We start from the raw sequence: 14,697 nt of genomic DNA on the forward strand, positions 1-14,697 counted from the left end.
CTTGTTAACTGCATCATAAGAGTATTCTTCAGTCGTATAGCGATATATTTCATTGAGTTTCCTCATATCGATCCAATAATACTCTCTGATGTGAAACGATAATGCTACGAGACGATTATTGAGTGCTCTAATAAGGTCAGCTGATGCTTCCTCAGGAACAAGCATCTCACGAGCACAAAGTAAGGCAGAATAGAACAATGCCTGAAGAAATCAATAAATATCACATGTCGAATTATGCTAAAGCTCTGAAAGAAGGATATTCAACTACATACAAAGTGATTTAAATAAAAAAAGAAAAACAACGTTGAGTCCTAATTTTTGTGATAGTTTCAGAAGTATCTACATTGCTTAATAGTCGCAGAAGTATCTACGTTCCTTAACACCAATAATCACACCCCAAAAGAATGCACTCATAAGCAACTGTAACTGACTGACGGTAGATAAAGGTGTTGCAGATGATATAAAGACAATAAGTGTGGATCCAGAAATGGATATAAAAATGAAAACCTGAATTTCCAGAGGATGGCCATGAATTCCCATGCGGCGATCTATCATGCAAGAACCATCAGTAACTAACAAAGTAGGAAACATGTCAAAACCATCTGCAAGACATAGCTTCAAAATCATCTTAATCCCTGTTTGAACATCAACTCGCTCCTGAACTGAAAGATCACCAGAAAACTTCCCATAAGCTCGTAGCAATATGATCCACCACAGTCCTTCAGGGACAAAAGAGGAAAACAAAAGAAAATCAATGTTAATACAGATTACTTAATCTAAAAGAATCTTTATTTTCTACATGTCATGCAAGAGAAACTAGTTACCAGAGTCAACTGGTGCTACCCGACCAATTGCTGCCTCTCCAAAATCTGGGTCCAAGACCTCTTCTGTTGCAGAATCATCACCATCAAGTGGAACAGTACGCACTTTAAAGCTGGCAGGCATCAATCCTTGACCTGGACTATGACAATCCATAGTTTTCTCCCAACTCTATTTATAACAGGAGAGATAAGTTACTTAAATTGTCAAACACAGTTTCTCTGTCAGAGATAATAACAAAATTTAAACAGTTCTTTAACCTACTGGATTCATAATCATTCCTCTAGCTTTATACCTATATTATTTCACGAATAATACGTACCAAGATCTGACTTAAGAAAGAACATATAGACTGGCACCATATTCATTTCAGGTACTTGTGTAAATGACATTGAAAAAAATGCGCAATCGGGCTGGCTGAAAAATGGTGGCAAATCCCAGATTTGAAGCTTCCCACATCCCCCCTCCCCTCCCCTCCAAAAAACCCCCAAAATAGGAAGGATGTTGCAAGCTGTGTACAGCTAGACCTGGAGTTACTTTTTGATTCAAGAAACCTTTTAGAGAATGAGGGGACCTAGTTTTGCAAGTAAAGCACTTGTCCAACAGTGACATGAAAGCTGTGGAAGCCTTGGCAAAGCAGACCTTGATGTATAACCAAGAACCACAGCAATAATGCAAACCCAAGAAAAAGTGCCAACCGATTCAAGGAACAATAGCTACTATTATCATGATACGGTCTCAGCCAATAAGTCAATGTGTTAACAGCTTAGACTTTGAAAGCATGATGCTGTATTCCAGTCTAAACTTTGTGAAGAACCAACATAACCAATTCAGCTTGTAGCATCCTAGCAAAGGTGTTTGCAGATGAAGAAACAAACTTCACATATCCAACTATATCAATTTCATATGATTTTTAGGGTGTGCATAAGACTTCTCCCTCTTAAACCTTTATTAATCACTATTGAACTTCTCCTCTGTTATCACAAACTCAGCCATTATTCCTACTACACCAAAAATACATGATACCATTTTATGTAAAATTGTACGGTTTTCTACCAAAATCGTCTTATGCATAACGATGCTAGTGGCAATCATAATAGGCTTCTATAAATCACGCCAAACGAAGGAAAAGAACATGCATACAAAATTTGCTCGCAAGAAGAGCACTAGGAGTACTATCAAATACTTAAGTTCGCAACATGAGAAGAGGCAGTGATGATATGAGAAACGGAAGGCATACACGTGCTATTGCTCAAGGATCACCATGTACCTAAGAATTTATTCCTCCAAGACAGAAAGGAGCAATTTTCAACAATCAGAATCAACACTTTCCCCTCTTTTCTCATTCTATATTCCTCATCAGTTAGTCTGAGAGTCGAGAAACTGTTCTTCATAGACTATGCACGTTGTTGACTTCGCCAATACAATTACATGCTCAAAATATCTCATACATTAACTGGTGCAGATACATAAAGTGTGAGAAGTCTCAAAGTGTTTGTAGTTTACCTGCAACTGAAGGGTGTGAAGAATGAAATTCCGAACAATATCATACTCTCCTTTAAGCAGAAAAGCCATCCCAGAAGGTATGAAGTCCCTGATAAATATCTGATCATAGTTGAGAATGTTAGCAGCACTCGGATCATTTGCAGCAATTGTTCCTATAGGATTACCACAATAATACACAATGGATGCTCGCAACAAGTTCCATGCTTCATCCTCAATAGAATTAATTCCAAAACCCTGCAACGTGTCACTCATTTCCGAAGCTGCAGCAATTTCATCATCAGAAGTAATCACTGTCTTCTCATTATTCAGCAGTTTAGGCCCTTCCAAACTTTGCAAACTCGAAGGCTCCGACATGCCATTCACTGATTTCCCGCTTCCAACCTCAACGATTGCCTGACTAACACTCTCAGTCCTCTGGCATTTACAACTTAAAGTCTCCAAACGCCTATTAAGTTTCCCCACACTGTATAATCTGCTGATGGCACCACGTCCTTGGACCCTCAAGCATCCTTGAAAATCTACAGGACCCTTTAGCTGTTCACACAGAATATCCTTATCCCATTTGCCTTTCACATAGTTCTTGACTGAAAAATATGAACTTGATCTTGTAAAATATGACTTTGTAGTAGTATAGTGGCAGGGCACCGCCCCAAAGACCAACTGTATCGAACTTCCCATTTGCGCTACCAATTTCAGAATATTGTTCCTCTGGACATAAGCACAAGTCTGGGAATAGGCAATAGAAATTATCAGCCTACTCTAATCAGCCAACTTAGTAAAAACACAAGAAGCAGTACACAAGCGCAGTGGCAAAACCGAGTAAATCCCATTATACATATCAAAATTGTCAAAAGGGAAGAACAAGAAATGAGTACAGAGAGTTATTTAACAAAAATCTGGACTGGTAAATGGAGTGAAAGGCTTTACTTACTTGAATACAAAAAATTCGAGTTTTTGAATAAGCAGACACTGTTCTGAATGCTCTTCTGCTGGAGATAATTTCAGGGTTTAAGTGAGGGTGTAGATTAAGCAGCGGGGATGATGGTTTGATGGGGTTTCTTTCAGACAAAACTCCAGGGGCCAGTAGGCGGTACGCTGGGGCCAAAAAGAAGCCAAGGCGAAGATTCTACAGCAACTAATGGAGTCGAGCTTGTGTTTGCAGTTGTGGGTCTAATTTGTTCTTCCGTGGAATTCACGGCAGGCACTTATTGCCTGCTAAATTGCTTGATTCAGCAGGCTCTGAGCTATCCCCATTGTCGTCTTGTCTTTGAATTCACATTTATTTCCTTTTTCAGTTTTTTGGTATATAGCCACATTAAGGTGGAGATTCCTAGAATATATCGGCCTTAGAAAATTAGGCTACAGCTTTTTCTTCTTTTTTATTGGAAAAAAATGTAGCCTAGATTTAAATAACATTTTTTAATTATATTTTTTCTTTTCTTTTTTTTTATAATAACACGGTTTGATATAAATTGATACTAAAAAAATAGTTTTTATACAAATATTTTATTAAATCTGTGCATAGCATAGAGTCAAAGTGCTAGTAAAAACATATAAAAAACGAGTTAATATATTAGCCTAAACATGCTTGCTTTTCTCGAAGTTTCATCAATTTGTATATAAAGCATAAAATATGTTTGCTTATTAGCTCTTTACCTTAAGTTTAATTCTCTGTCAAATTAGCATGTGTTTTTCACAAGCAAGTTTATAGTCCTACACCAATAATTACAGATTTGATTAAAATTTTCGCTACATAAAATTTTGGCAGATGATTATCCTCACATAAAATTTCAATCTCTAGGTCCTGTCGGACCTCTCTCCCTAGTATAAACTAAAATAGAAGTAAATTAGACTAGATGTTGCCGTCTGATAAAAAAAAAAAAAAAAGACGATTATCCTCACATTCGAGTTGTCTAACCACTTTGGCAAAATTATGAAATATTGTAGAGATATTGGTCTTATGGACATCAACATATAGATTCACATTCTGTGTTCAAGATCACCAAGCTTTAGTACTACTGCATTAACATATTGTGTCACTATTAACTGCTTCCTCCAATTACAGCAAAGGCATGAGAATTACCTACCCATCTCAACCTGTCAATACTTGCAGCATAAGAATTACAAAGGCATGGATAATTTACAGAACGTTGCGCACAGAACAAACAAAAGAACAGGTGGAATGCTCCACCATCCCTAGCACGTCTGAGGAACCTAACATCTATCTTCTGTGAATGCCTCTTCCCGAGCTGACACCTAATCCTCCCAAAAGAATAGAAAGTTCCTACAGTTAATTCTACAATTTACACATCACATATCCTCCATGTTATGATCATTGTCATTGTCACCATCATAATATTCATCATCACGCTGGATTTGCTTGTCTTGGGTATGTTCTGCAAAGCAAGTACAATAGAAAAACTAGCAGAGTTAAAATCATCTTTTATTAAGAGGAGATCGCAAAGCCATGAGCAGATAAAAAGTAATTGCATTCTTTAATGATTTGTTTAGCTTGGCAGTTCCACTTACGATCCATGCGTTCATCAGGATTCTGCTCATCTTCATCAAAATCAGGCAGGTAAAAATCTGGAGGTACCTGCAAAATGGAAGACAAGTTTCGTCCAATCATGTACTGGATACAGCGTACAGTCTTTCTCATCAACCAACAACTATATTGAGTGAAGGAGGTAACAGATCATTAAAAACTACAATCAAAGCTTTACATCACCAATCAGATGGCAGTCAGAACCCACAACCTCAAGGGTCTGTGGAACCATAGATCTACAGAATGTATTTGTACAATCTATGGTTCAACCATCAATCCCAAAAGGCATAACTACCTACTCACTATTCTTGTTTTCAATAAAATCAGCATTTATATACAAACACAAATGGCTCATATTTTCTTGACAAGATGTATCCAAAATTTGAAGTGTCCTATCAAGTTACCTCTTGGCATCTACACTAGGAGCATGTTTATGTAACGAAATTTTCCAGTACATTCATCTTTATTGTGCCAAGATAGGACTTGCTATTAAGGTTTTCCTGCTCAATTAAGAACATAGGAAAAAAAAATTAATGACCATTGAGGAACACTTGTCAAATAATTGTAATGTGAACTGCACCATATCAATCAGTAAAACTGATCAATCAAACTTTCAAATCGGAAGGTCAAATGTGACTGAAAACAGTCTTAGGCTTTTTCAAATAACAATTCGAAAGATGCCCATTAAACAACAACCAATCTCAGGCACCAGCAACCAATGAAAAACTTCACGTACTATGTGTCCACCAGGAATCTTCAGCGAATAGTCTGGTTCAAAAAATTTGATGTAATCATTTTCTGGGATCTCTGCAAGAATAGGGAAAATTCGAGTCACTTTGCCATGCGGTAACATGCAATATAAGGAGTGCTTCCCCTATCAGTAATCTCACTACCTCCAGTGTATGCTGGAGGATATGAATAGCTACCCCAGAGAAGAAATCTAAACCCCCAGAATAAAGTAAATTCCAATCCGTAGATGGACCATGTCATAAATAAATAGCATCAGAAGTCTTCCAATTCTAGGATAAGCCAATCAGAATAAATGCCAAAGGAACAGCACAAACTAGCAGAATTGTGAGGAAACCATAATTGCACGCATACCATTAGGAAGCTCCATGTCTAAAAGAACTCCAGTTTCAAAAGCCCAGCATCTAGCAACATTCTCTTTGGTGTATCCTCCACCCCCAGTTATCTGCAGGAAGGATTTCTCCCTATAAGTGTATTCTATGGGACTGCATTATTATTTAATTTCAATTTAACTATCCAGAGACAAACTTACCAGAAGGGGCAAATTGAATTTCTTCACAAAACGAACGCATTCAGCATGCCCTATTACATGCATAGATATACTAAAATTAAGATTGCAGCACTTAGCTTACAAAAAGAGAAGATGCAATAGGATTCTAAACTGCAGACAAGACTGGTAGGAAAAAAACTATTTCAATTACAAGTAGAATAGCACCATCTATAGAAAGGTTGAAGCAGCCCAAACGATCCCCTGCGAGAGAATCTGCCCCACATTGGAGAACAATTGCCCCAGGTAAGTATGTTTCAACAACCTTCGAAATAATCTACAGAACATAGCGCAGGAGAGAGGTCCATCTTAACAATATACCACAATTTTGAAGTAGTCCAGCAATGCAGAGTCATTACAATAAATCACAATTTTTAAGCAGTCCACCAGTGCAGAGTCATTGAAACAAGAAGAAAGTATAAATACAACATTTTCGTCACTCACGGTTTTGAAGAGTCGAGTAAAGCTGTTATCATCTATTCCATCCTTGAGAGGGACATTGATGGCATAAAATTTTCCTTCTCTTTCTCCAATTTCCTTCAGAATACATGCAAAATGTGATTATCACTCATTAATAAATATATGAATGATAAATAAATTGGTAAAAAAAAAACCCAATAAGCCCATCCAAAATAAAACAGCAAGACTTAAATTGGTGAAAGTCAAATTTAATGAAAGAGTGGCATAGCTGGTGGTAGTATATAGATGACAAGCAAAAAGACAGCTAAAAGTATAAAATGAAATTGGAATACCTTGACATTTTGAACATATATGACTATAACTATCTTCTAGTTATTTGAGTGCAGTATCATGATCTCCAAAACCATTCTACTATACCAAATTGCAAGGAGTTCACTACATTAGATTAAGTTAAGAAAGTACATGAAATTAGAACAGCTTTGCATATTAAAATTGGAGGATTCAGGCATGAATAAACAATCATTATTTTAAAAAAGGAACAGAAAGCAATCTAAAAGAACTGAACAGCAGAATGGCACAAATCTCTCATTGTGCCCGAGTACAAGGTAGGTCATTCCCCAAAATTCTTCCAGAAGAAGAAACTGGTATAATGCTAATAGACTTAATGTTTTTATACAGAAAAGTTCCATCTTAAACTGCACATAAGCACTCCATAGCTATAGACAAGTGGATTGAAATACTGACTGGGGTTCTGCCTTCAGAGGAAGTCCTGAAGTAAGTCATGCACAGACAAGGTAAAGCAAACCAGTCACAGAAGAACATTACACAATGGATACTTGCATGCATCTGCCATCTCAGGAACTACTTCTCTCAAAAGTCGGTTTTGTCCTCTTATGGGATTTATTCTTCTCGTCAGTGCCCAAGGTAGAAGAAAGCAATACAGAAAAGGGGGAAAAAACCAGTTTCTCATAGTAAAACAATCTATCAGCTACATCATTAATTTCTTAGTTATCTAAAGACAAGAAGACCCACATAAAGGTTAAACGCACAAAGGCCCCAGAATCAAGAGCTAAAATACATGTAACATCTATGATAGTAAAGACTTAGATTTATTGCAGGAACTCAATGGTTACAGAAAAAGATTTTCCTGAGATGTGCATGTTTAAGAGAAAACCTTTGCATGTTAACCAAAACGTGCTCACAGATAGAAACTAATGATGTTACATGAATCTATGAATTTTAATAGCTCATCAACTGTTCCTGAAAAGCAAAAGATAGTTAAAAGCAATTACCTTGACATCACCAGTTCCAGGAAAAAACATATCGCCATACTTGTGGAAACTAACAGTCATAACCCTGCCAAGTAAAAGTATTCTAAATCACTCGAATAAACAAGTAATGAGTCATGTCACATGTTCCATCATTAGCAGCCATCTCTCTACAAAACCGAAGTGTATTCAAATGTATAGGTTAACCGATATCGTGGGCTTAAAGGGTAGACAACAATTCCAGAAACTAATGGCAACCAGCAGAGGTAGCAGATATCTAAACCTAAGATCATAATATGAAATACACAGATGTTATCCCTTAGCAGTGCAATCTGAAGTAAACTATACATGGATGATGAAGGTAAGATGCTATCTTATCCATTGCAACATATACTGCAATAGCAACTTACATTCTGGTCCATGGTAACACAGCCAGTTTCAGTGGTAGATAGACACAAGAGCCAAATCCAAGGACTCATTCTGGTAATAGAATGTGTACAAACAAATAAGGATAGGGCATTCAACTAGCTCTTTTTAGCTGAATAATATTGAGCAATCCAAAAACAGGGAAAAGTGAAATTCATTTTTATCCCCTGAAGACATATGTATAGGATTCAGCAACAACCCTAATAGTAGATTCTCAGAGTTAATTTGATCTAATTACCATTACCTAAACCAATTCATTAACAAATTAATACATATTAAAATAATAGAAAAAACCCCCACTCAAACAAAATATCAAAATGGAAAAACTAAATATCTAAACCTTCCTATGGTATTATGCTGAATTCCTTCCTGAAGTAGATAAGATATAAACTTTCCTCAGAGCTCCAAAAGAGGGGAAGGCAAATAACAATCTTTAGACACAATAAAAAATTTTATTACCTATTAGTGAAGTAAAAGGCCTCTTCTACACCATCCCCATGATGCACATCAATATCAATGTACAGCACTCTGGCATGATGCTTAAGAAGCTCCAAGATTCCAAGAACTAGATCATTAATGTAACAAAATCCAGATGCCTCACACTTCTTGGCATGGTGCAATCCACCAGCCCAGTTTATGGCAATGTCACAAAGCTCATTATTCAATCTGTGTGCTGCATCTGCAAATCAACAATAATTTAGAGTCAGCAACTGTACAACAACTAAGCTCAAGTAAGGAACAATCCTAAATTATAACCAGATTACCTATTGTTCCTCCAGCATAAATTTGGCAAAACTCAAACAAGTTTTCGAACACAGGGCAATCTTCGCCGAGATTATCTGAAACAAATAATAAATGAGCCTCGTAAAATAAAAATCCTCACACAATACATGGTACATGAAACAAATAAATGAGAAAGAATCATATCTGAACACTCTGAAGAGCTATCAGAATTGTAATTTCAGTTGACCTATAAAGATAGAAAAAGTTTTAAGCTTTAACCAATTGCACAAGATAATGGACAGCTATAATCGCCCTTTCATTAGCCTATAGGGGGAAAAAATCAAAACTATGATCAAGCAATCAACTGCAGTTCAGCCCAAATAACACTAAACCCTCAGATTAAAGCCAAAAAGTTCCAATTTTGGTACTCCACCAGCATACTATAGACCACAAATATCCATAAAAATATGAACTTGCAAACAAAATCCTACAAAATTTTGCGTGAATCATCACAAGTCTTACACTTCGCCAATTCATTAGGGAACAAATGCTCAGTGCTGGGAGTAATCCTATGCAGAAACTCCACATAATCAGCCGAATGAAACTGCGCTAGCTCCACAGGATACGCTTTGTGCGGCCTCTGCATTTCACTCCAAAAAAATAAACTTAATTCAAAAGATCAACAAAAAAAAGGGAAAAAAAAGAACAAGAAGAAGGGGAAAAACAAAAAACTAACATAAACTTCCATCTTCTTGTGGAGTTGATAGGCGAGAACTAAATGATGGGTCATACATAAGCGATGCGGCTTCATCGGATGGTTCGGCCCAAAGTATACGTTTCCCACATCCCCTGTATCAAAAAATTATACTGAAAAATATGAAAACCTTTTGCATAAAAATGGGTGCTCTAACTTTCTAAGCATACTGAAGGCTAGGGTTTATGGTGAATCTTTTTCTTACCGTCATAAAAGTAGGAGATTCTGTCCTTGGAGCGCATTTTGATGGCGGAGACGGAGAGAGAGAAGGAGGGGAGAAACAGAGGATTATTCCTTAGCAGGTTTTCATCATCACGAGGCTATCAGCCATTGAAGAAGCTTCCTGGGACCGTCGAATTAGTTAGTAGTAAAAGCAGCAGTAATTTCTTTGATAGCTCAGATTTCTCACGCCTTTTTTCAAATGGGTGAAAAAAGCGTGTCAGCCTCACAAACTGTTTGAGGGGATGCCTCCACACCCCGATCCCGCCTTAAAGACACTAACGAAGCGCTTCCGTTCAAGCTTTATTTTTTCCGACTCAAAGCAATTGACTTTTGTCGAATAAAATAAACCTAATCCCAGAGCTAATACCAATAGCCGGCAACTCTTGGTATAGCCCGAGGGACTTATCTACCCAACTAACCCAACCCTCCGATCCGATGTGGGATAAACTACTCTAGGTGTTCTCAACCTAAGCTAAGAACCCCGGCACATGAACTAAGCATGCTAATCCGTTCAAGCTTTATTTGATTTGGCTAAAAATGTTGGTAAATTTAAGCTTGGGATATTACTCTCCTATTTGTAAATGACGGTACTTGCACTTTTTATTCGCTTGAGAAAAGTTAAATTTACCCCCAGTTTTTGCTTTAATGAAAGAATAAAAACGTTGCCGACTTTTGAAGATTGCTCGGGGATCTAGGTTTATTTGCCGAACTTCTTACTTTGGTAAGAAAATGTCAAGAAGAAACATACCACTGGGATCGTCTAGCTTGGGTTTGTGGGAGGTAGTTACTTCTTAGCAGCAACAGCCCGTGGAGGCTTGGCCCTTGTCGGGGCTTCAATCCCACATCGGTCTTGGGGGGATGGGTTTGGGTAGATAAGTCCCCTGGGCGTCTTCAAAAGTAGCCGGCTTTTGAAGATTGCCCGAGAATCTAAGTTTATTTGCCGAACTTCTTACTTTCATAAGAAAATGTCAGGAGGAAAGAATAAAAACGTTGCCACGACTCACTTTCGACAAGAAGGATGATTGTTAAGTTTAATCCCTGTTTGGATTGACATATTTTTTAAAAATTAACTTTTCAAATACAATATTACAAATAAAAACATCTTCAAAAACATTTCATCCACATAATATATCCAAAACAACTCATAAATATATAAAAAATTAAGAAAAAATAAATTCTACATCATCTTCTTCCACCCGTCATCACCACCCCTCCCTCCTCCTCTCTTCTCCCTTCCCTCTCCTTCTCCCGAATTCACATGATCAACAGGCCCAAGAAGCGCAATTGACAAATTATAAAGTGCCATTAACGTTTCAGCTTGTTAAGACAAAAACAAAAACAAATTCAAACGAAGCTTATTATTCTGTTCAATATGATCCCGCTTATCTTACAATTTTACACCCATAGCATTAGCATTGACCTGCAGATCTCCAATATTAACAAAGTCTGTCGTTACTCTTTGGTAGAAACACAACCCCCTTACTACTACAGGTAAGGACTAAATTGAACGACAAGGTGAGAGGGATTGAAAATAAGAGATCTGAACTCAAGACCTCCCATATACCCCAAAAAAAAAAAAAGAAAAAAAAAAGCAGCCCTGTTACTGCACTACATCTTTTTCAGATTTTGCTACAAGTTTATGAAAACTAAAATGGCAAATATGTGGTAGCATCCTATTTCGGAAAAGTGAGAATTGCTTGCAGTTTGCTCCTCTCCGCTATACAAAAGCATCTATCAACCAACCACATCAAGCTAAAATTACCAGAAGATAAATGAGTAACCTCATTGGAAACTATCATGCCCTTGCATTACCAAGCCGGCACTCGCTTTTCCTGACAAGGCATAATTTGCACTTGCAGTATCTCCTGAGGCTGAGGATTTTACTGAAGGGGTCACGCAATACGAGTTTGGCATTTCTCCATGCACGATACGAGTGATAGGCCTCATAAGAAAAATGAACCGTATCATTGCGATGCTGTGATATAATAGTGCCATAACTGAATGCCACAGCAAGCTTGATTACTTAAAGTTAACCATGTATTCAAAGAAAACCACAGAAAATTGCACTGAATCTTTAAAAGAAGAAGAAATATACTCAAACAAGTTTGCAACTCAACAAATTATTAGCATTTGAAAGCTAAATACTTCAAGAACGAGTAACAAGGTCCAACTCAAGTTTTAATTTGAAGGACAGCCACTATCATAAGGGGCCCATTATCAGAAGAGGCATGTTTATTCCTTCTTTCCAATCCCATGAGACATATTGTAGATACCTCTTGCCTGGACAACACATGGAGGAGAAAGGAATGCAAGGCCTGTTAGTACTCATAATCCAGAAAATGGAAAAAAATCTCGCGGTACAGAGTGAACTTACAATCATAAATGAACAGGTCGCCGCCAAAGCGAGAGGAATGGCAACAGAAGTGATCTTATCCATAGGGTGTTTGAGATATGTGTGCTTGTGAATACTTTGGAAATACTTTTGCTTCTCAATAAGCTTTTCTCTTGGCCTAAAAGGTGCTTCACTCATCCTGCATAATTAAATAAGGTAGACAAGTGAAAAACTGTGGAAAGGAATGTTCAATGACGTACTCATGGAAATAGATCAATATTGGTAATGCAATGCTATAACATGTTGATGAAACTTGTCAAAGTCATCTGCGTATTCAAGTTCTCCGACACAAATAACAGGAGCAAAATAAAGGCACAGCCCAAGTAACCACTATGACATACATCAACAAGCCGCCATCAGAAAATCTTTTTGTAGCTTGGACCATGAAATCTTAAAACTGTTCAAAATTTAATGTGCCAGTGAATCTGACACTCAAAGGTTTAGTTCGATCAACCTACTTCCTTAACAATTTGGAAAGTTACAAGGACCATCAGTGACAATTCAGGACAGAAAATCTCCAACTGAGAGATCATCCAAAATGAATGGGATCACATAACTGTAAAATTGCTTTCACCAGATTTTTATGCTTGACCATAGCAGGTCTGACATAAGGGTATTATAAACATTGAATCTTCCCATCCAATATGTCAATATAAACCACCAGTACATGTTTCCTGCCAAGTTAACATTTATCTCCCAAGTCAGAAATGACTGGAATATGCCGCTTCAAACAACAGATTACATATAGCCTAACATGGCAACCACCCAAATTATGCCCAACTTGCTAACCTTAGCAACACCGCACTGTTTCATTTAGATGCCACAAAGTGTATGCACCTATGATATTCCTGGAACTGAATTTAAAGACTAGTCGAATCATTCATGGTGAATACACCCCTGCTCCATTATTAACAAACAAATGCTACCTACATTAGTCATGATACAAAATTCTTAAACGTTCTAATTGTTAAAAATGCCAAATATCTAGGCGACCAATTTATCTCCTCAAACAAAGGACAAAAGAAAATATTTCAATGCTAATCAACCCAATGGACAGTATACTCAAGATAGCCATTAAGGTGAAAGTTATTTTCCGGCTAATAGTTTCAGCCTTGATGTTGTTAGAATTATTTGCCTAATATATATTATTTGAATTTTTTTCAACTAAATTTAGCTTTAAGGTATTTGAGTCAAGAAGTTTTCTGAACTTCTATGCTTAAAGGTAACAGCCTAACCTTCTGACAATTGAGGTTGGGATAACCGAGGATCAACTTAAGTGTACACCTACCCGACCTATAGTGCCACACAGACAAAATCTTCTTCCATAGAACTATTGGTCAAAGTACCATCCACTATAAATTCTAGTCGCACCGTCTCTGTCACTTGATCAAATTCTTGTACGAGATAAGCACCTTCAATATTAACCTGCCTCGAAGAATCACAGGCTACCAAAACAAGGACACTACCACAGAATTACAATGTCCTTGGAATGCAACTTATTTTAAAGAGTGGACATCAGGTAGAAGATAAAGAAGCTTGCATCCTTACTAAACGCAGATATGATTATTCAGTTTTAAAATTTAAACTCCCTAGATGGCACCCAACACATTTTGATTGAGCTTTATCCACTACACTGGTAGGCAGTATCTGCTTGGTCAAAGAGTTCTTATCAAAATTGAAGATAAAGAAGAAAATGGTCGCATATATGACAGAGATAATCAAAATTTTCAAGCAAAATAGTTGAATGAAGAGAAACCGTAGACTGATGGCAGTATTGCCGACGTTACAGTTATCATCAATAGCACTTACCCAAAAAAAAAAGCACTAATTGATGTCCACTAAATGCAATTTCACTAAAATCATCCCTCAATAAGCTTATTAGTAATATTTCTCACAGAATTAGATCAAAACAAATAGAACCTTATTACAACAGCTACAAAAATTCTGCACCAATATCAGAGAATCTAAATTTAGGGTACAATAACAGGAAATAAAAACTATAATAATCGTATTCACTATAAAACCGATCCATTTAACTAAAAGCAGAACAACCAATTAGTCAGGGAGAAAAATTTGTCATCGGAAGATGCAATAACAGATCAGCGAAAGGAGAATTAAAAGACAAATGAGAAGGTAAATTAATGAAAATCCGATGAGTTGAGGCATTGAAATAAGGGGTTTTTAAAAGGGCTTACTTGAGAGAAAGTGGGGAAAGTAGAAAACTCCGGTGAAGACGAGGGAGGGGAGGAGCAGCCGCCGGCCGGGAGGGAGGGTAGAGAAGTGATTAGTCAGCTGCGTTGTGGCGAAGACTAAAATACTAAAATGAGT

The 14,697-nt window shown here is 37.2% G+C and overlaps 3 protein-coding genes across 3 annotated transcripts; all 3 read right to left on the reverse strand.

Annotated features, from left to right (window-relative positions):
- Positions 1 to 3,577, reverse strand: LOC113752301 (neutral/alkaline invertase 3, chloroplastic-like; the record flags this gene model as incomplete). The annotated part of the gene is made up of 5 exons (XM_027296419.1): positions 3,257 to 3,577; positions 2,326 to 3,051; positions 825 to 990; positions 508 to 719; positions 1 to 201 (listed from the first exon to the last, which is right to left on the reverse strand). Coding segments are annotated over exons 2-5 (1,257 nt in total), but the record flags the coding sequence as incomplete, so codon positions are not given.
- A 700-nt stretch (positions 3,578 to 4,277) lies between these two features.
- On the reverse strand, positions 4,278 to 10,162 carry LOC113754273 (histone deacetylase 9-like). Its single transcript, XM_027298653.1, has 14 exons — positions 9,961 to 10,162; positions 9,738 to 9,850; positions 9,524 to 9,641; positions 9,043 to 9,117; positions 8,738 to 8,957; positions 7,877 to 7,940; positions 6,609 to 6,701; positions 6,333 to 6,441; positions 6,150 to 6,199; positions 5,972 to 6,062; positions 5,607 to 5,677; positions 5,311 to 5,370; positions 4,855 to 4,975; positions 4,278 to 4,721 (listed from the first exon to the last, which is right to left on the reverse strand). Exons 1-14 carry the CDS (start codon positions 9,995 to 9,997, stop codon positions 4,636 to 4,638), a joined length of 1,308 nt encoding a protein of 435 aa, XP_027154454.1. The 5' UTR covers positions 9,998 to 10,162; the 3' UTR covers positions 4,278 to 4,635.
- Positions 10,163 to 11,944: 1,782 nt separating this feature from the next.
- On the reverse strand, positions 11,945 to 14,697 carry LOC113753139. The gene is made up of 3 exons (XM_027297238.1): positions 14,565 to 14,697; positions 12,352 to 12,508; positions 11,945 to 12,257 (listed from the first exon to the last, which is right to left on the reverse strand). The coding sequence occupies exons 2-3, from the start codon at positions 12,505 to 12,507 to the stop codon at positions 12,210 to 12,212; spliced, it is 204 nt and encodes a 67-aa protein (XP_027153039.1). The 5' UTR covers position 12,508; positions 14,565 to 14,697; the 3' UTR covers positions 11,945 to 12,209.

Source organism: Coffea eugenioides, chromosome 11, assembly GCF_003713205.1.
Source record: "Coffea eugenioides isolate CCC68of chromosome 11, Ceug_1.0, whole genome shotgun sequence".
NCBI classification, from domain to species: Eukaryota; Viridiplantae; Streptophyta; class Magnoliopsida; order Gentianales; family Rubiaceae; genus Coffea; species Coffea eugenioides.